At 35.8% G+C, this 24,185-nt stretch overlaps 3 protein-coding genes across 3 annotated transcripts; 2 read left to right on the top strand and 1 right to left on the bottom strand.

Annotated features, from left to right (window-relative positions):
* Positions 1-10,937: 10,937 nt before the first annotated feature.
* Positions 10,938-12,794, top strand: LOC131635203 (F-box/LRR-repeat protein At4g14096-like). Its single transcript, XM_058905807.1, has 3 exons — positions 10,938-11,314; positions 12,164-12,476; positions 12,567-12,794. The coding sequence occupies exons 1-3, from the start codon at positions 10,938-10,940 to the stop codon at positions 12,792-12,794; spliced, it is 918 nt and encodes a 305-aa protein (XP_058761790.1).
* Positions 12,795-18,246: 5,452 nt separating this feature from the next.
* LOC131635204 (F-box/LRR-repeat protein At4g14103-like) lies at positions 18,247-19,461 on the top strand. Its single transcript, XM_058905809.1, has 2 exons — positions 18,247-18,969; positions 19,057-19,461. Exons 1-2 carry the CDS (start codon positions 18,247-18,249, stop codon positions 19,459-19,461), a joined length of 1,128 nt encoding a protein of 375 aa, XP_058761792.1.
* A 770-nt stretch (positions 19,462-20,231) lies between these two features.
* Positions 20,232-22,733, bottom strand: LOC131635202 (pentatricopeptide repeat-containing protein At1g06143-like). Its single transcript, XM_058905806.1, has one exon. It carries the CDS (start codon positions 22,639-22,641, stop codon positions 20,899-20,901), a length of 1,743 nt encoding a protein of 580 aa, XP_058761789.1. The 5' UTR covers positions 22,642-22,733; the 3' UTR covers positions 20,232-20,898.
* Positions 22,734-24,185: the final 1,452 nt, after the last annotated feature.

Below are 24,185 nucleotides of genomic sequence, written 5' to 3' on the forward strand. Positions count from 1 at the left end.
GCTGTTTGACTCTGATGATATTCAAACGTCGTATTCACAAACATCAGATCAGAAGGAAGTACACGTGGCAGACTACGCTGACTGACAAAAGGAACGTTAAAGCTACTAAAGGCTACGTCAGTAGACACAGCGTGAACAAGGCTCGAGGTAGTTGACAAAAGCGTATAACATTAAATGCAAAGCTGTACGGAACACGCAAAGCATTAAATGCATTCAACGGTCATCTTCTCAACGCCTATAAATATGAAGTTCTGATGAGAAGCAAGGTTAACGATCCTGAACAAAGACAATTCAAATTAACTTGCTGAAACGCTGTTCAATCTAAACTCAGAATCTTCATCTTCATCAAAGCTCACTACATTGCTGTTGTAATATCTTAGTGAGATTAAGCTTAAATTGTAAGAGAAATATCACAGTTGTGATTATCGCTTTTAAGAAGCATTTGTAAACTCTTGAATAGATTACATTAAGTTGTAAGGAACTAGAGTGATCAGTTGATCAGTATACTCTAGGAAGTCTTGGCAGTTGGCTAAGCAGGAAGTCTTGGCAGTTGGCTGAGCAGGAAGTCTTGGCAGTTGGCTAAGCAGGAAGTCTTGGCAGTTGGCTGAGCAGGAAGTCTTGGCAGTTGGCTAAGCAGGAAGTCTTGGCAGTTGGCTGAGCAGGAAGTCTTGGCAGTTGGCTGAGCAGGAAGTCTTGGCAGTTGGCTGAGCAGAAAGTCTTAGGAGTGAACTAAGCCTAGAGTGATCGTGTTGATCAGTAGACTCTAGAAAAAGTCTTAGGAGTGAACTAAGCAGTTGTTCCTGGAGTGATCAGGTTGTGATCAGAAGACTCTGGAAGACTTAGTTGCGGCTAAGTGGAAAACCATTGTAATCCGTGCGATTAGTGGATTAAATCCTCAGTTGAGGTAAATCATCTCTGCGGGGGTGGACTGGAGTAGCTTCGTTAACAGCGAACCAGGATAAAAATAATTGTGCATTTTATTTTTATCGCTCAAGATTTAAAGTCACACTTATTCAATCCCCCCCCTTTCTAAGTGTTTTTCTATCCTTCATTCATGTGCCGCCATCTCTGCTCAACATGCTCTCTTCCCCTTGGCCTTTCTCCATGTGGGGAATCGACATGATTGGAATGATCGAGCCAAAAGCGTCCAACGGACATCGCTTCATCTTGGTAGCCATAGACTATTTTACCAAATGGGTTGAAGCAGCTTCATATGCCAACGTTACAAGACAAGTTGTCGTCAGGTTTATCAAGAATCACATCATCTGTCGCTACGGCATTCCTAGCAAGATAATCACTGACAATGGGTCAAATTTGAATAACAAAATGATGAAGGAACTTTGTGAAGAATTCAAGATTGAACATCACAACTCATCTCCTTACAGACCAAAGATGAATGGAGCTGTAGAGGCAGCTAACAAAAACATCAAGAAAATCATTCAGAAGATGGTCATCACTTACAAAGATTGGCATGAAATGCTCCCGTATGCTCTTCATGGTTACCGTACATCAGTACGTACTTCGACTGGAGCAACTCCTTTCTCCCTTGTATATGGCATGGAGGCAGTCCTACCTATAGAGGTTGAGATTCCATCAATGAGAGTTTTGATGGAGGCAAAATTAACAGAAGCCGAGTGGTGTCAAAGCAGATTCGATGAACTGAACTTAATCGAAGAAAAGCGCATGACAGCTTTATGCCACGGACAGCTATATCAACAAAGAATGAAGAAAGCTTTCGACAAAAAGGTTCGACCTCGCACAATCAAAGAAGGCGACCTTGTACTCAAAAAGATTCAATCTTTTCTCACAGATTCGAGAGGGAAATGGACTCCCAATTATGACGGCCCCTACGTGGTCAAGAGAGCTTTCTCAGGAGGAGCCTTAATACTCACGACTATGGATGGAGAAGAATTCACCCGTCCTGTGAACGTCGACGCAGTCAAGAAATACTTCGCCTAAATAAACAAAAGAACAGCTCGCTAAGTTGAAAACTCGCAAAGAGCGACTTAGGCAAAAAAGAGCGTCTCGATGAATCGAAAACCCGAAAGGGCGATTCAGGCAAAAATTAGAGACATAAAAAATGATAATCAATCCCGGTAAACTTAAAACCCGAAAGGGGTAGTTTACGCAAAAGTTAGGGATATATGGCAAGTAACTGTGTTCAGGACAAACTTGATCATTCAAAATCCATAGCGGAGTGTTCATCAGCAGTAGGTCATCTTCTACGAAGCACGAATACAGCGCAACTTGGAGTGGAAGGGAAAGATAACGGTCGTCACGTTTCATCGTAGCCCTTTTCCCGAAAATTACCGATTTCCAACTTTGTAAATACTCCATGGAATCAAGCATTTGGCTGATTACCATTCCATATATAATAATTTGAGCCTTGTGCTTTCCTTTGCAATCTAGTCTTATTCAGTTTCTTGAAATGCATTTTAAGTTTAAATAGTCAATTTCTTGAAACAAATGTTTTCATAAAATAAAAATGAATTTACTTGCAAAAATAAAGGTGAAAGTTCTTTCTAAGGCTTACAAACAATAGGAAGAATGCAAACAGTTGCTCCGAGAACGGGGGAGACTCCGGGAACCAAGATTTCCCCATGAGGTCGCTTTGCGAACATCTCCCGATGACGGATCTTCACTTCAATTCATATTACTCATTTCAAACAGCGGACAACTGATAACCAGATATTCCCGAGAGAGTTCGAACTCCAAGAAGAGGACATCTTCTGATCCACAAGAATTTCAGTCGTATCATAGGATTTCACATCCGCGACAATTCTATTCACATTCACTTTACATTTTATAATTGTCATAATATTCATGCATACATTACATCACAACTGCATAGTTAAATTGAGGCTTTTAATCATGAGAATGCCCGAGTCATGAGGGCATGAACTCAAGTTTCCCCTACAAACACTGGAGAAACTTTTTCCTTCAAGACAACGATCCATGTAGAGAGGTTTCCCCAAGCAAGTCAATAAATGGTGGTCTCCCTCAAAGAGATAGTTTGTTCACTTTTGGAATCCCTCAGCCGAGAATCTCCTGCAGAGCGACATTCGACAGTCTTCTTCCGATAAGATAGTCTGCTTCACATTCCGGAACTCCCTACAGGTCTGGTATTTCCCCAGCAAGGTCGAGAGATGCCACCTTCTTTTTCGTCAAAGAAAATAATTCAGAATCTCCCAGCAGATCTACAAACGATTCCCCAGCGGAGTCAGCAAATGATAGTCTTCATCCAGAAGATAGTTCAGATTCCCTAACAAAGTCAGTAAATGGCAGTCTCTTTCAGCAGAAGACAGTTTGCTCACTTTCTTTCATGACAGGGTCGACGAATGGCAGTCTCTCCCAGTAGAAGACAGTTTGCTCCCCTAGCAATTGGCAAATGGCAGTCTTTTCCCAAGAAAAGACAGTTTGTCTGCTAAATACTCAAGAGGTCGACAAATGGCAGTTTCTTCAAACAGTTTGTCTGTTTCTGGGATGCTTAACTCCCCACAGAGTCGATGAATGGCAGTTTTCCTCTTAGGAAAATAGTTCGTTGATTCCCCAGGCATCAGTTGACGAATGGCAGTTTTCACCCCGAAAACAGTTCGTCCGCCTTCAAACGAAGTCATTAGCCCCTCAAAAGATCATGGGCCCATATGACAATCTTTCAAAGACGTCAAGTCAAAAGGGAAGATGGTGAAGTTTCTTTACTACCGTCAAATGGCATCTTATCTCCAAGCGCTGATAAGAAGTTTGATGAGGAAACAAACCTTTGAAGTTTCTTTACTACCATCAAATGGCATCTTATCTCCAAGCGCTGATGAGAAGTTTGATGAGGAAACAAACCTTTGAAGTTTCTTTACTACCATCAAATGGCATCTTATCTCCAAGCGCTGATGAGAAGTTTGATGAGGAAACAAACCTTTGAAGTTTCTTTACTACCATCAAATGGCGTCTCGTCTCCAAGTGCTGATGAGAAGTTTGATGAGGAAACAAACCTTTGGAGATTTTCTCTTTATCTGAGATATTGTCCAAACGCAACTAAGACCAGTTTCGAGATTTGGACATCCGGAACGAGAGGAGGTTGTTTACCTTTTTCTAAGTATCGACACTTAGTTAAAGAAGATGGACTGCGCATCCTACATTGCCATCCATTCTCCAGAATCCACATCAAGTATTTCTACAGGAGTTTGTCTCCTCATCCCCCGTCAAGCGCGACAACAGGATCAAATCATGCAAAGATTTTATCAATTATAACATCTCAGGAGCGCCCAAAATTCGGGCATTCTTTGATATTTAAGTCTCTTTTACGCAGGAGAGATCGAGATCTCAATCTCTCTCCCTCCAGATAAAAGAAACTTAAATAGGGGCATCTGTCATACCCTAATTTTTGACCCCCCTGAGATGACATATCTTCAGAATTTTTCATCAGGTCAAGAGAAGTACCCAGAGCAGTCATTTCTCCATCTGGTACCTAATCGAGGATGCTCAAAGACAAGAAAGCTCAGGCAAAGGATCAATCAATACAAGGATTAGTCCCTAATACAATCATGAGGCTCAAAGACTTCACTTTTCTCATCTATGATTGATTAGACATCCAGTCATATGAGTACAGGTTTACTCAGGTCGCCAGACTAGGGTTCTGAGCCTATCAAGGACTGAAATCAGGGATCACATTTGGGAAACCCTAAAAAAAACCTCAGAGGGTCATTCAAAGACATCAATCATCTTCAAATAACTCATATTACAAGGTCTACTGGACATCACACTTCAATTCAAAGTCTACAGTCATTACTTTCACATGGTCGACAAATTAGGGTTTTGACCTAATTCACCAAGATAGTTGACTTCTGATCAGGGCATGAATCCAAAACTCAAGACATGATTCAAGGATCTCTACTACCTCCATATAATCCATTTATATCATCCATTTGTGGAGAAGATCTTATTTCTACACAAAAGCCCAAAAATTCACTTTGTCAGGAAAAAGTCAACTGTGAAGGATCATCATTGACTTTTAAGGTTTTTGGTCAAAAAATGACTTTCAAAGATCAATATCATCAATATATGGATGTCAAAGTCATTTGGCCAAAGAAATTCAAAGAAATTCATCAAGGAGCGAAAAGTCGGGAATTAGGGTTTTTGAAGGCATGGTGAGATCTCAAAATTTCACCTACACAACTCAAAAAACTTCCAACATGAAAGTTGTAGATCTTGCAAAATAAAACAACATCTTACAAAGGAACTTTTTTCAAAAGATCAACCATTTATGAAGTTTTGGAAATTTTGAAGTTTAGGTCATAAACACTTAGAAATTTTTCTAAGTGTTTTAACCTAGTTTTCATCCAACTTTAGGCTCATTTTTCACAAATTTCCTAAATGATTCTGAAGAAGACATAAACTAATGATTTGAAGTAGATGTTTAGGGCTTTCCAAATTGTGTTCAACCTTCTCCAAATTCAATTTGAGCTAGGAGTTATGCTTGTTCAAAGTTGGCCTCATGAAGTAAAATTATAGGTCATGGACACTTTTGGACTTTGCAAATTTTGTGCAAATAACCTCTCTTATGGATGCTACACGACCCATAACACATCTGAAATCATGCCATGCATTCATTTTCACCATGCCATAAGGATTGAAGAAGATTCTAAAAAACAAGAACATGTGATTATGTAATGATTACATTTGTGAATTTATGGCAAATTGATGAATCACCCAAGGAATCTTCTCACCAACCAATTAGAGCTCATTTCTGGCTCAGAATTGTCCCCTAAGATCAAGCAAAATCGAGGGCTAGGGGATTGATCAGCTGGAATCAAAATTCTCATCATTGCATAAGAGATATTTGCAAAATTCCTTCATGGCTAAGAAAGCAAATCAACTTCACTAAGGAAGCTCACTCCTCTGCAGCTATACTGATCCATTTGCCTATAAATACAGATGCATTCCTCATTCAAAAATACACCAAAGCAACCATATTACTTGCTTTCTCCTTCTCTCCTCTTGTTCATTGTTTTTCAAAGTTCTTTGGCAAGAAGAATCGATTTCTTCAAACCAAAGCTTATCTTTGGGAAGTGAGCATTCTAACATCTCAAGGGAGGTCATTTGAGGTGATCCAAGCACCTGGATCACTTCTGTAGGTGGAGGAACACCATTGTTGCTCTCACTTTGGAGCACTTGCAGTTGGAGGTCCATGGAGTGATTCAGAAGGTTTCAAGGCAAGCCAATCATCCAGACACACTCCTCAGGTCATAGTGAAGCTAACCAGATGGCTGCAGCTCATCTGTAACTCAGGATTCAACAACCTCCATGTCCACTTGAAGCTCAAATCGAGGGAGGTCCATAGAACAATTCAGATGGATTCAGGCTACAATAAGCATCCAGTTAGCATCATTGAGTCTCAGGGAAGCTATTGAGATCATTCATTCAAACCCAGGTGCTCTCAATCATCCTCACGATCTCCATTTTCAGAGGTAAGTTTCTGAACTTCACCTCTCTAATTTAAGTACCTTTTGTGAAATAGCTCGATTCTATCTTGTTCAGCATCATCAGAGGATTGAAAACCCTCTATCATCATCCATTTATCTTTCAGTATAGTCATTTAATTTGATTTTGAAATTTTAGGGTTCTTCACGATTTCTGATAAATTAGTTAGATGTAGTTAATGATAGTTCATGTTAGTTACATATTTAGAATCGTGAGTGAAATTAGAGCAAGTTTCGTGTTTACATCATGACAAATGGTTGAGAAACGAGTGAGTTCAGAAATCCAAAAATGGAGAGCTTGAGGTTGAAGACGAAGATGGTGGTGGCGCGCAAATTTGAATTCTCAGGGCAGGCTTTATTTTATTTTGAATGGTATGCGTTTTATTAACGACTAAACAACTTGCCCTAGTGGCCACACATGCGCCCTTAGTATCATCATGCCACAAGTCTGGGGTTCGAATCCCCCTCGCCCCAGACTTTTTCATCCTTTTATTTTTTTTTCAGATTTTTCTAACTTGTTTTAAAACAAAACCAAATGCGCGCGTGTTATAGTCACCAACTGGCGTTTGGCTCAGTGGTGTTGTTTTGAGTGTGTGGCTATAAGGGCGTGAGTTCAAGCCTTGCTAGGACCAAAACCTATTTTTTTTATCACTTTTCTAACTTAATTCCTTCACAACTTTAACCAATTATTTAACTTATCAAATTAATTCATTTTGACTTCATTTTTTAAACACTTGTTGATTAATATATATATTTTATAAATAATCAAAAAAAATCATAAAAATATTATTTATTTCATGTATTTTAATTAGGTTTAAAATAGTATGTTTTAAATGTTTTCTTAAATACTTTAAAACATATATATTCATTTTGTTTTAACCTAATTACTTTGTGAATAATGTTATGATAAAAACCCTATTTATTTAGGTCTTAATTAGGTATAGATTTCATCTTTGCCTTAATTAAGTTGACTTTTGTCAATCTACAAAATTGTTTTCAAATCTCCGATTACACAGATGATTAAGGTTTTCAAACAACAAAACCTTATATCATTTCAATCTTTTCTTCAACTGTTTTCATAAACAGTAAATCATTTTTAAGTGGGCCTCTAATAGAGTGTAAGTCCCAAAAAACCTTCTCTTCTTAGCTTGTTTTCAAAACTGTATTTTCAAAATCTTCTTTCTGTTTTCAAAAACATTCTTCTGGTATTTGAAGGGCATTATTCCCGGTGAAACTCTTCAGATACCTATGTGACCTTTGTCCATCTTCACTTCTTCTGTTTTCAAAAACCATTAACTGTTCATCATATACATTCAACTGTTATCAACAAAACAACAAAAATACTGTTGAGGCTCTGTACATACTTCTTCAATGGCCTCCACTCCATCCAGGTTAGGCTTTACAAGTTTTCAATTTACAGTCTTTGTTTAAATTACTGTCAAATATAGAACTGTGCATATATTAGTTTAGAACTACGTTTGAGTATAAACCCTAGGACAGTTAAACTATATATATTATAGGAATATGACCTAGGATTGAGAATGTCTTCCCGGTGAAGGCTCTTTCCTAATTAGAGATCTGTAGTTCAAACCCCCAAGATGAATTATTCCCGGTGAAACATCTTGGCAAAAACCTTAGAATCAAAAAAAAATAGGACACATCCACCCAAAGAGGAATTATTCCCGGTGAAACCTCTTACCCATTTGCTTAGAGCCAAAATAAGTTCAAAACCACATAAGCTTTCTCTTGTGCTATAACAAGGACCCTCGATTAGCCTCCTCTTGGGCTTTGTACAAGGACCCACAGGCTTCTTAAAAGCATTTCCAGCTTCCTCTTGAGCTTGTATACAAGGACCCATCAGGTTTCTTATAAACATAGGAACAGGTCTTTAGTCACCTTTTAGCCTACCCTGGTGAGTTTCTTCCAATTTAAACCAGACTTAAAACAAGCTAAGTTTGTCTCAATCTCACATTGAGCACATTTTTGGAATGAGAGACATGGACAGTCTCTGTCACCCTTATCTTCATCAATCCTCCTTAGTAGAGTCTAGGATCCATGTTTGGTCATCCTCAGCATTGAGTCAGCCTTCATCTTGGGCTTTAAACAAGAAGTCTCCACTAGATAATCTTTCTGCCAATCCTTTCATCCTTTAATAATTAATGGAGTGCTACCCAAATCATTCATTTTAATAAAAACCCCTGGAAAGGGTTAGCCTCCAAAGTCAATTAAAATCAATCCATCATTTCATAAAAACCCCTGGAAAGGGTTAGCCTCCAAAGTCAATTAATAAATGTCAAAAAAAAAAAAATAATAAATAGATTCATTTCTCTTAGGAGATAATTTCCCCAAAAGAGTCAAAACCCCTGGAAAGGGTCAGCCTCCAAAAACATGATAAAAGTCAGTCTTTTAACAGACAAATTCACCAGCTGAGTCAAATCCCTGGAAAGGGTTAGCTTCCATCAAAAAACAGTCTTTTAATAGATAAAATCTCCTCAATAGAGTTAAAAACAACAAAAAAAACAGTTAGCCTCAACCTTGGGCTTCATACAAGGCACCCAAACAATAAAACTCCCCTGTCAAGAGTCAGCCTCAACCTTGGGCATTGTACAAGGCAGATAATAGAGTCTCCCCAGTGAGTCCTTCATCACTCAGTAGCCACAACCTTGGGCTTTGTACAAGGCAGATAAACCATATCTTTCATGTGTCAAAGATTCCTAACACTTAGGATCTTTCCCCATATAGTCATCCATACTTAATTCATTTAAGAGTCCGCCACAACCTTGGGCTTTGTACAAGGCAGAAAATAGTGTTTTTCTCTAGCTAAAGTTAGCCACAACCTTGGGCTTTGTACAAGGCACATAAATAGAGTCTCCCTAAGTAGAATCAGCCTCAATTCTGGGCTTTGTACAGAACACAAAAATACCCTGTAATTAATCCTCAGTAGAGTCATCTCCCAGAGTCAATAATATTAATTAATCAATCAAAAAGCCTCAAGCTTGGGCCTCATACAAGCCAGCTAAAGTCAAATCTTTCATACAGTAGATAGACATAGCTTATCTCTATAAAGAGATATTTTTACTACTCTACCACATTCAAACAAACAAACATTTCAATTTCAATTTCAATCAAAGTCTCCCATTTAGGATTCTGAAAGACATGCTCTGGCACATCCCCAGACTTGTACACTTTCCCTAATTTGGACGAGCATCTTTCTTTCATTTAAGAGGCATCTGACTGGCATACTTGCACACACACAAGTAAGGTCCCCCTCTTGAATGAAATGAATTCAGTTATTCTGTCACTCCTTTAAATGTTTGTGGTAGAATAGTACAAATACCTCTCTGTAGAGATAATTTCATGTCTCTTTACTGTAAACAGAGATTTAATTCCAAGCTTCAACCTTGAGCTTCAAGCAAGGCACCAAAAAACATTAATTTCCCTAGTTAGTTCCCCGAACTACATTAAGCTCTGACTTCCACTAGGGATATGTAGGCATGAGGTTCACAAGGAATCTCAGCGAGCTAATAAAAAACCAAAAAATAGTCAGTCTGTCTGTCTGTCTGTCTTTTCAAATCAATTCAATTCTCTCTCCTAACACAAAGGAGAAACTTTCCCAATCATTAGCAGCAAACACAAACACAATGACACAGAGAAGGTTCCTGTAGAGTACTACAGATATGTAGGGTGTTTAAACACTTCCCTATGTATAACCGACCTCCCGGACTCCAGAATTTCTAGTCTAGGTGTAAATCCCCACACTTAGCAAACTCCTAGGGTTTAGTTGAGATCTTTTTTCCCCTTTCCTACTCGTAGGACAAATAAGAAAGTTCGTGTGATATCGTAGGAAGAACTGAAATAAAATTCATCCCGCCACGGGCGCATTCTCCTTCCAAATTTCGCGTGATGGGTCTAGCGTGCCGTCCTCCCAAGTGAAACGGGGAGGTAAAGAAAACGACACCACACCGATTTAAACATGGTGATAGTGAAATCAGTTTAAAAAGAAAATTAATAAGATATTTTTTTTCAAAATATTTTTTAAAATAACGAAATAAACAATTTAAATTGATTTTAGTTTTTAATTTAATTAAATAAATTATTTATAATAAATGGTTCAGTTCTTTACCTATTAAAATAATTTTTTTTACCGTAAATGTTTTTATATTTTAGTAATTTAGTTTATACATATGATTAATTTAATCATAATTTTCCACTCTTTGTTGGAAATAAAAAAGAACTTGGAAAAAACAAAAACACTTACAGCCACTCACATTCAATTCAATTTAACACATGAAAACATGAAAACGTATGGAAAATGAAAGGTCCTTCCTTCATAAATAATCATAATGCATTTGATAGCATATCATCCTTTACCTTCATTTCTTACTCGAGAAAGCAAATGAATATTGATATTAGTTACTAATAGAAACAAATTCTTTAAGTACTCCATCTACAAGACTGTTCGTAATGCAGATTCCAGAGATGGAGGATGACAGGATTAGTAAGTTGCCAGATGAAATCCTCGGTCACATTATTTCATTTCTCCCATCTGAAGATGCTTTTGCAACTCGTGTACTTTCTAAGAGGTGGAGGCCACTATGGTTTTTATATCCTAGTCCCAATCTCGACTTCGATGATCAAAGATTTTTCACAAAAGAAGAACCATATTTTAGCTTTATTAATATGGTAAATCTAACTATTTATGAAAGAAGTGTGCACCAACCCATCAAAAGCTTTCGCCTACGTTGTCATGAATATCATGATAACTCTATGCTTGAACACAATGTCTTGACATGGTTAACCGCTGCAGCAGAACGTGGAGTGAAGCACATTGACGTTCACATGTATGCAGTGGCGGATCTTGTCTAAAATAATAAGGGGGGCAACAATATTTTTAAAATTCATAACAATTATATATAATTTATACTTTTTAGATTTTTTTTTCATAAAAAAAACATCAAATTTTGCATGTTCAATTATTGTATCTCTTCTAAAACAAAAACACAAAATTCATAATATTTTTATATTATTTTATTTTATTTTAGATGCTTATTGTTTAAAAAACTATTAATTTTCTAATATTAAATTATTGTATCATTTCTAAATTGCATTAATTAAAGGATAAGAGTTTAACTTTTATATAAATTTGATGAAACATGCACAAATTAACTATTAATTTCAATACAATGAATTAAAAATAAATTATTCTATCACTAATACAATTAACTATTTAATATCATTGCTAACATAAAAAAATACTAAAATCAAATTGAATGAATTAGTTTAAGTCTAACACCAACTACAAAAAAAACTACAAAAATTGTAAGAAAAAACAATAGGATCAACATAATTATATTGTCTATACATATAGACGATTCAACAATTTTTTACTCAAATATATTTAAATTGTTTAAAGATAATAAATTTTTATAAATTAATTTTATATAAAAATTAAGTATCTTAATAAAGTTAAAAGAACTTTTTAGATCCATTTTTGTAACTTTAGAAATAAAACAACCAAAGCTAATGTATGATAATATAAATGATATAAAAATTATGAGAGGTGTCTTAAAATTGATAAAGCATATTTGATAGAATTTTCAACTTTTGAGGGGTGCAACAGCACCCTCCCGCCCCCATGTTCCTCCGCCACTGCATGTATGACACTCCAATTCTTGCGTTTTCTGTTCTAGTACTCTTGTTGTTCTAAAGCTAAAAGGTGTAAGTGTGAATCATTTTATACCTGCTAACCTTCCCTCACTTAGAACTCTACACTTGAAAAGTGTTCAATTTATTGATGATGGGCATATTGTGGAAATTCTTAATTCTTGTCCAGTTCTTGAAGATTTGGAAATGAAAGATATATCAACCTCATCTAGGTCAGATGAGTTAGATGAAGAGGTTAAAAAATTAACTAATTTGATAAGGGCGGATGTTACTAATGTCTCTCGTTATGGTGTTGATTTGGAAGTCTTATCTAATGTTGAGTTTCTTCGGTTAGAAGAGGTATGTATTTCTTTTCTTTTTTTTGTTATTTATCTTTAATTTAGTTTAAGAAATATTTTCTTTATGTTGTCTTTTTCATTGCTGTTGCAGACGTTTGATGTCGTTCCTGTGCTTTCCAATTTAACTCATTTGGAGATCATGTTTGGAAGAAATATTAGCTGGTCTTTTATAATTTCTGTCCTGGAAAATTGCCCTATACTTCAAAGTTTTCTCCTAGATATGTCGTTAACTACACATGTTTTTCATCTTTTGTGGTTCCCATGTATTTTGCCAGAAGGCCTTTCTTTACAGTTTAAAAGCTGCACTATTAAAAATTAGGCAAAATAATCTTTTTAGTCTCGTAAGTTAACCTCGGGGTTCATTTTGGTCCCTTAACTTCAAAAATTTTCAAGTTGGTCTATTAACTCTTCAAAAGGTGTCATTTTAGTCCTTTTTGTCATATTAGCGACGGAAAAACTCAAAAATTGGTCGTTAAATTCGTCGCTAATATGTCAAAAAGGACTAAAATGACACATTTTGAAGAGTTAAGGGACCAATATGAAACTTTTTGAAGTTAAGGGATCAAAATGAATCCCCAAGGTTAATATACGGGACCAAAAAGAGTATTTTGCCTAAAAATTATAGAGGACATAGATATGAGTTGCGGTTTGTAAAACATTTACTGTTGATTTCCACGTCGTTGGAGAGCATGAGAATATGCAGTTCATCTTCCTTGAATAACCAGGAAAAGATGGAAATGATGAAAGAATTATTGGCATTGCCAAAGATCTCTGTTAAATGTTGGATGTTGTTAGAGTAGGTTCCTAATGAAAATCTCATTATTTAACAATAAAAAATAACTTCCCTGAAAAAAATGTATAGAGTGATAGTAAAAAAAAGTTATGGAGTTAATGAAAGGATACTCTTGCAGTCTAACCATGAATATTTATATTGTGTTAATGAATTCTATCAACTTAATTTATTATGGTTCATTTGAATGTCCAACAGGATTAGATAGATAGTTATTGAATGGTTATAAAATCAACTACTGAGACATCTTAAAGAAAGGCTAAATCTGAGATCAAAATCAAATAAGTACTTATCTTAGAGATTTGGAAATAAGAAGAAAAAAAAGGTGGAATATATTTGATTGAACACAGCTCACCTTGAGATCTCCCAATTACTCTTCATTTTCTGTTACAATGCCATAGAGTACATATCAATCAAAATATTTTATAATCTTCTTTGGGGTGTTTTCATAGCCTCTCTTGTTGTTCCTGGTGTACTCAGTCAATTGTCCTTTCTTAATCATTTCTTCAATTGCATCCTTTAGTCGGATGCAATCATTCGTGTTATAATTGTGACTTTTGTGGAAACAGTAGTACTTGTCTTGTCTATCCAAGAAGATTCTCTAACTAGATACAGGTTCCTGATCCCGACTTCTTTGAACTTTATACTCACACATTCTTTCCAAATTTTCTCCTGTGAAGTGTTTAGGGGAGTATAAACATCAAATCTAGATCGGGGTATGTGATCTCCTTATTCTTTATGCCGACCAACATCTCTCTCCGATGGTCGGCTAGGTCTGGTGTTCCCCGATCCTCAATTTACACTCATGGCCAAGAGATTTTCCTCATAATTAATGGAAGGTTGTGCCCTTAAACATGTTCTATGTTGCTGTTGTTGATGGTGAAATAGATAGGTTATGAGTCTCGGTGAGGGGACTTGTGACTTGTCCCCAGCTCGGTATGGGGCTTGGAGCTTAGTGTGGGGCTCAGGGGTTCGGCAGATGGAATCTGATTCATGATAAGAACCATTGTTGAGATCGGTACCACATGCTTATGTGTCGTTGATGTGATGTGAGTCACATTGCCTAAATAAATGCATATGATGTGATATGAGTGAAGTATGGATACTTGTTGTTGTGGTGCATAGTTGACATATGCGTGAACTCTCATGTAGTAATCTACTTTGATTGTTTATGCACCACTATTATTTGAATATATTCTCACCCCTTTGTTGTTGTTTTGGTCTATGTTCCTCTTTGGAGTACAGATAAGCAGGTAACCGAGTAGCTGTTTAGAGCTGGAGGATGGCGAGAGGCTATTCTTGTTTAGTTGTTTTATGTTTTAGTTTATGTTGTTCTGATTTTGTAACACCGGGAGGGGCAAACATTATTTTCTTTTCATTTATGTTTTATTGATGTTAAATTAGAGAGTTGGATGTTATAATCTCAACATTTGATGCTTTTGTTATTTTGCGGAGGTTTTATCTCATTTTCCTTTCAAAAGATTAAAGTAATATATTTAAAACATATACGACTTTTATTGCATGCTTACAGGTGATTTCCGTTGCGATGATACCCTAAGAGAAGGTGAGCATGCGATGACAGGTGTTGCATGTTTTGAATTTTAGTAAATGTGTTATAGGACAGGTTGTCAATTGTAATATTTGTAACATCCTAATTTGTTGAGTGTTGTTACTCTAATTTGTTGAGTGTTACATCGGCTTTCTTGTTCTTTTTTCTTTCAACCTCAAGAAACCTCTCAAGAGCCTTGTCGATGTTGGCTCTCTTCTTAGAGGAAGCCTTCTTGGAATTCTCATGGTTTTGTCTCATGTTTACTAGCACATACACTTGAAAGGAATGAGAAAGACCTACTTTCTTGCTACCAAATACAGATAAGAGAACTTTTCTCTTGCTTGTATCGAATGTCCAGATAAAGGAATAAACACCGTGAATATAAGTGCACCATAGAGAATAGGAGAGAGGGTTAGGCTTGGTCTCCTTGCAAGTTCACCTACCACACTAATCTCAAACTCAGATTGCATTTGTTGAACGAAATGGTCCGCCATCATATCTTCCATCCCAACAAAGGCTATATCATCAACATATATTTGGGCTATCATGAGCTTTCCTTTTTCATTCTTAACAAATAGAGTTTTGTCAATTCCTCCTCTATTGTATCCATTGTTGATCAGGAACTCAGTTAACCTCTCAGTCTGCGTGAGGGGACCTCATCTTCTTCTTCATCTTCCTTATTTTTAGGAGCCTCATCAATGACAATATTTATAGATTCCAACATAGTTTTAGTGCATTTGTTGTATACAATGTAGGCTCTACTATTTGTGGAGTACCCAAAAAATATTCTTTCCTCACTCTTTGAATACACATTTCTCCTTTACTCTCTATCAACCAGGATGTGGTTCTTACTTCCAAAGACATGGAAGTACTTGACATTTGGTTTTCTCCCTTTCCATAACTCATACTGAGTTTCTTTAGTACCAGATCTAATGGTTACTCTATTATGGATGTGACATGTTGTGTTCATAGCTTCGGCCCATAAATAATAAAAAAGTTTCTTGGCATGCAACATAACTGAAGTCGATTCTTGTAGAATTTGTTCTTCCTTTCCACCACCCCATTTTGCTGTGGAGTGATAGGGGTTGGGAATTCATGGCTAATACCTTCTAAAGCACAAAACTCAGAGAATTTTGAATTCTCAAACTCAGTGTCAAGGTCACTTCTGGTTTTTACTATTACAATCCCCTTTTCTCTTTGAAGTAGTTGACATAACTCTTTAAAAACTTCGAACGTGTCAGATTTTTCTATAATGAATCTAACCCAAGTGTACCTTGAGAAATCATCCACACATGAATACATATCTTTTCCCTTCTAAGCTTTCTACTTTCATAAGCCCCATAAAGTCCATGTTCAACAGTTCAAGAACCTTCGAGGTGGCAAGATACTTGAGCTTTTTGTAAGGCATTTTGGTCTGCTTGCCTATTTGACATTCTCCACATATTTTGTCTTCTTCAATATTGAGTTTAGGTAGTCCTGTTACAACCTCTTCATGAATAATTTTCCTCATGCTTTTGAGATTGAGATGATCGAGTTTTTTATTCCAAAGCTTGGTCTCATAAACTATTATCATTAAACTCGTTGATGAGTCTCATTTGCTATGAGATATACACAGATATAAATTGTCCTTAGACCTTTCTCCTTTCATAACCACTTCTTGTCCTAACTAGAAATAATATATTATGATCGAAGCTCACTTTAAGACCTTGATTACACAACTGACTTATATTGATCAGGTTGGTGGTCAGCCCTTCAAATAGTAACACATTGTCAGGACTAGGAAGGCCATGATACATTAGTTTCCCTATGCCTTTGATTCTTCCTTTTGCATTATCACCAAACGTAACATAGCTATTTGTGTAGGGTTTAATCGTGTTAAGATAAGTCTTCTCCCTAGTCACATGTATTTAAAAACCACTATCATAGTATCAATCTTCTATAGAGGATACTCTGAGTGATGATGACCTATGAGGCTCTGAGGTGTCTCTTTTTGTTTCCACATCTTCTTCACTTTACTCTTGTTCTTTTTTTCTTATGAACATTGATTTACTATAGGGTTGAGGATATATCTGTATAGTTTATAACAGTCATATGGATGGCAATGAGCCGAACCAACTCGAAAATAGTTCGAAACTCGGTTCGACAATTAAATCGTTGAACTAGGTTCATGAACCAAATAAGTTGCATATGAGCTAAAAACTAAGTTTGTTAACTAAATGAGCTGAACTTGAACTATATATAGTTCGACTCGTTAGGTTCATGAGTCAATTCAATTATATATGAGATGTATTATATTATTATTTTTAAATAAGTTTAAAGATTTGCTTCAAATCTTAACCCTATAGCTTCTTTTAATTTAACAATTTTAATTGATATATTATCAAGTAAGCAAAATATTTCTAAAAATAATTATACAAATAAAATCTACATTGTAAAAATTCTAATCTTATAACTTTTATTTTATTTTTATAGTTTTTATTTAAAAAATGTCACATATAATTATTTTATTTTTTTAGTTTTTATTTTAAAAATGTCACATATAAAAAAAGAATAGACTTTAAAAAAAAAATTTAAGTACGTGAAGCAAATGAGTTGAACCTAACAAGTCGAACCGAGTTGTTCGTGAACTTTTAACAAGTCGGGTTTGAGGTGAAAAAAGTTCATAACGAATTCGAAATGATATTTGAGTTGAGTCGAGTCGGGCCGAGCTGAGGCGAGTTCGACTCGACTCAACTCATTTCCAGCCCTAAACAGTCGGGCGTTATGTGTCCATATTTGCCACAGTGATAACATCTTCTATCAAAGTTTCTATTATTTTTATGTTGGGGTGCACATGTCGAGGACGATGCAGGAGCATGTGGTCCCTCTAGTGTATGTTTGAATTCGTGGTATGTGATAAAAAAGAATAAAAAAGGTGGTAAATATTATGATTTTAGAATTTGAATTTACAAATAATGGATGAAGTGGATTAAAACAAGAGGAAATTCATTCCATCTCATTCCATTAAATGCTCCTATTTTTTTTATTTCATCCACTAAATTCAATTCCGTTATATTTTGTTCCACTCCATTATTCCATTATGTTTCATGCCTTAGCCAATCTTAAATCCTTAAGAAGAGTGAAAAAAATTCAACTATTAATTTGTTGGAAACAAAAAAGAATTTGGGAAAAACAAAAACACTAAATACAGCCGTTCACCTTCATTTCAACCTCTGAAATCATACTAACGTATGAAAAATGAAAGGTCCTTCCTTTAAAATCATAATGTGCAGTGCATAACAATAAATGCATCTTTTGATAGCATGCCATCCTTTACATTCAATTCTTACTCGAGAAAGCAATGATAATTAGGGAGATTAATTACTATTTTTTTATAGAAAATTTCTATAAGTACTCCAAGCACAACACAGTTTTGGAATGTAGATTCCAGAGATGGAGGATGACAGGATTAGTAAGTTGCCTGATGGAATCCTCGGTCATATTATCTCATTTCTCCCATCTGAAGATGCTTTTGCAACTCGTGTACTTTCTAAGAGGTGGAGGCCACTATGGTTTTTATATCCTAGTCCCAATCTTGACTTTGATGATCAAAGGTTTTCCGAAAAAGAAGAACCATACATTAGCTTTAAAGACCTGGTAAATGTCACGATTAAAGAAAGAAGTGACCACCAACCAATCAAAAGCTTTCGCCTAAGATGTCATGAATCCCATGATAGCTTTACGGGTAAATTCAGTGCAATGTTATTGTTAATGGCCACGGCAGAATGCAAAATCGAGTACATCGACATTCATATGTCTGATAACTGGAAATTGAATATCAATTGTTTTCTTTTTTGTCTTAGTAACCTTGTTGTTCTAAAGTTGAAATTTGTATGCGTGAATCTTTTTATGTCTGCAAACCTTCCGTCACTTAAAGTTTTGCATTTGAATAGTGTTTATTTTTTCGAACACGGGTGTATTTTGGAAATTCTCAATGCTTGTCCAATTCTTGAAGATCTGGAAATGAAGAATTTATCAACGGGGTTTTGGTCATATGAGTATGATGAAGAGGTTAAAAAATTTACCAGTTTGATCAGGGCTAATGTTTCTAACGTGTCTATTTATGATGTTTTTATGGATGCCTTTTCCAATGTTGAGTTTCTTCGGTTAGAAGAGGTTTGAATTTGTATTCCTCCTTTTGTTTTTAAACTACAGTAAAATTATTTATATTTAAATTTGATTTCTTTTTCATGATTGTTGCAGATGTATGGGGCTGTTCCTGTGTTTACCAATTTAACTCATCTGGAGATTTTCTTTGGAATATATATTGACTGGAGTTTTGTATTTTATATATTGGATAATTGCCCCAAGCTTCAAAATTTTCTGCTTGATATGCCGTTAACACCAAATATTTACCATCTTGGGTTTTTCCCAAATATTTTGACCCAATGCCTTTCTTTGGAGTTTAAAAGTTGTACTATTACAAATTATAGAGGAGAGAAAGATGAGTTGCGATTTGTGCAACTTATGTTGCTGAATTCCATATCTTTGGAGAGCATGAGAATCCACTGTTTGTCTTCTTTGAATTCCCAGGAAAAGCTTGAAATACAGAATAAATTATTGGCATTCCCTCGGAGTTCTGTTACATGTGAGGTTTATGTTGAATGATAGCTGTTATAGTTTGGCTTGCTGCAAGTTATTCTTACATGATAACTTTTGTACTTGGTTTCTAAATATAATGAAAATGCCTGTGTTGAATTAATCAACTGTTATTATTGATCATGTAGACTTCTGAGAACGAGTTTTAGAGAATATTTATGGTTCTTTCGGAAGAAATTTTGTTTGAAGTTGGTTTTGATCATTAATGTAAAATTTGATTTCAGTATCTTATTTACATTTGAACATTGTTTTGATTAGCTAAGGATTGTGTTTTAGAGACTCTTATGTTGTTGTTGTTGCAGTTTTGGTGCCGAGAAAAAAAAACAACTAAGAGACAGTTAGTTATTGTTTGAGTCCGCTCATACTGCGCTATACATAACAAAATTTGTTGATTCTATTTTGATCTTCATCAATAACTTCCTACATAAACTACCCTGCTTTGTGGAGCCTCGACACGCAGTCATCGACCATTCCTACCTGATCGGCTTTTAGGCCGCCAATCTTAGGTCCCGTAATGATCTGAGTATTTTCCATACATAAATGTGGGGATGATAACAAGTTAGCAGTTACTAAAAATCAACTACCAACATTAAGAAATACATTGTGAAACTGAATTATCATTATTTATGATTGTATGGTATATCTATTGGTGTACTCTAATGTGGCCTTCTGATGACGAATTTCAAATAATACACTCTAATGAAATCTTCTAATGAAGTATTATTCAACTAAAACCTTCTATATCATCTTCTGATCTTTTAACAGTACTATAACTTGAGATTATTGTATCAATAGTAAAAATATAGCCCCACTCCTTATCTATAGTTTTTAATATTTATTTTCCTACAATGTCTAATTTATTTTGACATTTTATATAAATAGATGACAGTTTGTTTTTCATTACAAAGGATAAGATATGTTGCATACTGCATATTAATTTACAATATAGATGTTAGCCTATTTTAGTGTGCTAATGTAGATTAGTCTATAGTAGCAGGTTTCCTAAATAAAAAAGAGAATGGGAACTTCTATGAACATAATTTTTTTCATTTGAGAGTTGTCTTACCTAGCTTCTTCTCTTTATCCAAGTTCCCAAATTCTTTGCCTCACTTTTCTCTTTTCACGGGAGCCTCCTCGTTTGCACAATTCTTTCTTTGTTCAAATTAGGAAGGCTACTGGCCAAAGCACCCTTATTGAGTCTTGGATCCAAATGTATTAAAAGAAAACTTTACTGAGCCTTGTAGTTTTACATAGACCATCACCAAACATCTAGTAAATTTTTTGGCTCAGCAGTAAAATGTCCGGAAAAAACTGGCAGATAGAAAGGAGGTTAAGAAATCTTTTGAGCCTACCTTGCAAGAACTTATTGAGTTTGTCTTCAACAACTTAGCTATGTACAGCACAATCATCCTTCTAAGGACCCTCCGACTTGAAGAGCCAAAGTCATTAAAGAATAGACCCCATTTCAGGGACATAGCCGGATAGTCTCAGCTGCTCATCCAGCTCAACTAGAAACATGTTAACCTGACCATAAGATGGGTGATACTTATCAGAAGCAGCAAAAACATGAAGTTCCTTGTTGATTTCGATCCAGCTAGACCCAGGACATGTTTTTTCCACACCCAAATCCTTCATCTCATTCCTGGTATTCGCGACGTCACACCACCTATTCACTTCAGCATACATATTAACAAGAAGACTATAATGCCCACTGTTATTTGGCTCCATAACCCTTAGATTCTGAACCGCAACACGAGCAATTTCCAAGTTTCTATGAACCTTACACCCATTCAACAAGGCACCCCAAATGAAACCATTCGGTTCGGACTTCATTCCTCTAATCATCTCCAATGCATCTTCAAGCAAACCACCTTTGCTCAATAAATCAATCATGCATCCATAATGTACAACTTGAGGATTAATACAATAATCCTCAATCATACTCACAAACAAACGACGACCCTCTTCTATAAACCCTGCATGAGTACAGGCAGTTAAAACACTAACAAACGTTACCCCATTTGGCCTTATTCCTTGCTTCCTCATTTCCTCAAACATCCTTAACGCCTCTTTTGCATAGCCGTGTGCAGCCAGTCCATCAATCATGGAATTCCAGCAAAAAAGATTCTTATCCTGCAATTTATAAAACACCAAAAGCGACCTTTCTACACTTCCACATTTTGCATACATATCAATCAACGAAGACCCAATATAAACATCAATACAAAATCCATTCATCATCAAATAAAAATGCACCTCTTTTCCTAACCCAAGTGCACCCAAATGAGCACAAGCTGAAATCACAGTTGTTATAGTAACTTCATCGGGAACCACCATTCCCTCATTCACCATTTCATTAAAAAGCTTCACGACTTCATAATATCTTTTATTCTTCAAATAACAACTCATCAAAGTTGTCCACGAAATTATATCCTTAGAAGGGATTTTATCAAACAAAAACTCAACCCGCTCAATATTCCCCAATTTCGCATAACCATCAATCACCGCATTCCATGTAGCCGTGTTTTTTCTCTCAGGCATTTCATCAAACAGTTTCTCTGCAGATATAACGTCATTATTACGCACATACGCTGAAATCATCGTCGTCCAAGCATAACTATCTCTCTCATACATTTCATCAAACACCTTTCTTGAATCACACACATTACCCAAACTGGAATATAATTCAACGATAGTAGTTTGAACAAACACATGTGAATGGAAACCGTTTTTCCACACGTGTCCGTGAAGTGTTTTACCGTTTACAGAATCTGTTAACAAAGTGCAGGCCTTAATCAAAGAGGAGAATGAATAGCTTGAGGGTACGACGCCTTTTTGGAGCATGTTTATGTAATGTAGTAATGCTTGGTTTGATGAGTGGCAATGAACACATGCTTTGATGAGTGCGTTGTAAACTAAAGTGTTTGGTTTTTTGATTTGTGTGAAAGTGGAAGTTGCGAGGTTTGTGTGAGAAGAGATTGAGGATGAAGCGGTTATGAATTGGTTCATGAGGAAGCAATCTTGGTTGAAGTTGGTTTTGAACATTGTGGCGTAGATTGATTCTAGTGTTTTTAGATTCCAGCATTGTTTTATTTGAGTTAGGATTGTGTCTTTGAGACTGTGTTGTAGATTGTTGTTGTTGAGTTGGATTGTGTGTTTTGGAATTGAAAAGTGTTTGGGTATAAGCATTGCTTCAGTCAAACATGAATGTGCAGCAATTGCATAAACATATGAAGCACGAGTTGGCACTTTTGTAAGGAACAATCCTTATTGTAGTAATGATTCTCAACAATTGGCAAAATTAAGATGCAATACTTTATTCATTGTCAGCTTTGTACTCACAAGGAAAAGAGATACTAGTAGTTAAGTAAATATTTATTACTTTCTTCGATTTTATTTATAAGAAAAAATTTATAAAGTAAACTTTTTTTTATAAATAAGACAGAAAATACTTTTTTTTTTTTTTAATTGAACAATGTGTTACTTATTAATTTTACAAAAGAATTGAATTAAGAGGACATAACTATTGCTTATTGGCCATTAGGAAAGTGGTGGTTGGCTTCAAGTTTATTAAGTTCGGCCACTTGTACACGTTCGACCATGAAGATTTGCCTTACTATTAGGAGGCTGAATAACCATGTCTCGCAACTTTTAGACCATATAGGCTACACTTATCTCTATAGTTTTGCCTTCACCTTCTTTTTCGGTCATGCTACAAAGTTATATAGATCCTTTTCACCCAAAACAGGTTGACGCTTATTGTCTCCGTCTCATCATGGACATTGTAGTATTTCAGCTTAAGATGGATTAGGGATGATATTGCGTCAAAGGTTGTTGAGAATGACCTTCCTAAGTTGCAGATGTAAACGCTCCTCCATGGTATTACCAAAATTTGAGAATCAATTATTCTGGAATCTCGTTATTCTCCCATGGTGCTCAATGTACTCCAAATAAGGGTTAATGTATCGTTGAAAGCTGTTGCGGCACAAAAAAATACCCGTGTAAGAAACGCTCAAAATACAACATAGTCGACATCAATATTTATTTATTCCAAGAGAAAAGGGAAAATATCGAATAAAACCCATCAAAGAAAAGAAATGGTCGTTGCAACCAAGAGCGGGTTCGAGAGTCGGTTATGCAAGACAAAGGTATTAGCACCCCTCACATCTGTTGTACTCAATGAGATCCATTTAATTATTTTTGCGAATGAGAGTTAGCATGATAGTTTGCGATCTTCTACTTATTATGCGAGGAAAAAAGAAAAGGATTTTTATTTTCCACTAGTCAAAACATGGAAAAAAGAAAAGCTGGTAAGAAACGTGTATCTCTCCTAATGAATGATGCACTATTACTAAGAATAATTTTATCTTCTTCCAAAACTATTTTTGACTGGAAGAAGATAAAATTATTCTTAGTATTTAAAGGATTTACAACCTCATTATCCTTACAAATTGTGTTTCAACAATGAGTAAATCTTCCAAAGATGTTGGTGCTAAGGAGGATCATCTGCTGAAGTCAAATAAGGATAAAGGCGGTGATTCAAAGAAGACTAACTTCAACATAGCAACAAATGTTAGAACATCTACTAGAGCATCCAGAACAGGGAAAACATATGTGACAGAGATGAATTTCCTGAAGAAGAATCATGATCATCTACATGATTCAAGCTCAACTGCTGAAGAAGACTGGGTTAGTTTCACTGACTCAAGAGGGAGATTTGGATAACTGTTATA

Source organism: Vicia villosa, unplaced genomic scaffold (genome assembly GCF_029867415.1).
Source record: "Vicia villosa cultivar HV-30 ecotype Madison, WI unplaced genomic scaffold, Vvil1.0 ctg.001445F_1_1, whole genome shotgun sequence".
In the NCBI taxonomy this organism is placed as follows: Eukaryota; Viridiplantae; Streptophyta; class Magnoliopsida; order Fabales; family Fabaceae; genus Vicia; species Vicia villosa.

What these genes read in the sequence shown, in the direction of transcription:
- LOC131635203 (XM_058905807.1), top strand. Translation starts at nt 10,938, where the DNA reads ATGCAGATTCCAGAGATGGAGGATGACAGGATTAGTAAGTTGCCAGAT. An exon ending in AAGCACATTGACGTTCACAT is followed by an intron (nt 11,315 to 12,163) that starts GTATGCAGTGGC and finishes TTTCTGTTCTAG; the next exon opens with TACTCTTGTTGTTCTAAAGC. An exon ending in AGTTTCTTCGGTTAGAAGAG is followed by an intron (nt 12,477 to 12,566) that starts GTATGTATTTCT and finishes TTGCTGTTGCAG; the next exon opens with ACGTTTGATGTCGTTCCTGT.
- LOC131635204 (XM_058905809.1), top strand. Translation starts at nt 18,247, where the DNA reads ATGGAGGATGACAGGATTAGTAAGTTGCCTGATGGAATCCTCGGTCAT. An exon ending in AGTTTCTTCGGTTAGAAGAG is followed by an intron (nt 18,970 to 19,056) that starts GTTTGAATTTGT and finishes TGATTGTTGCAG; the next exon opens with ATGTATGGGGCTGTTCCTGT.
- LOC131635202 (XM_058905806.1), bottom strand. Translation starts at nt 22,641, where the DNA reads ATGCTTATACCCAAACACTTTTCAATTCCAAAACACACAATCCAACTC.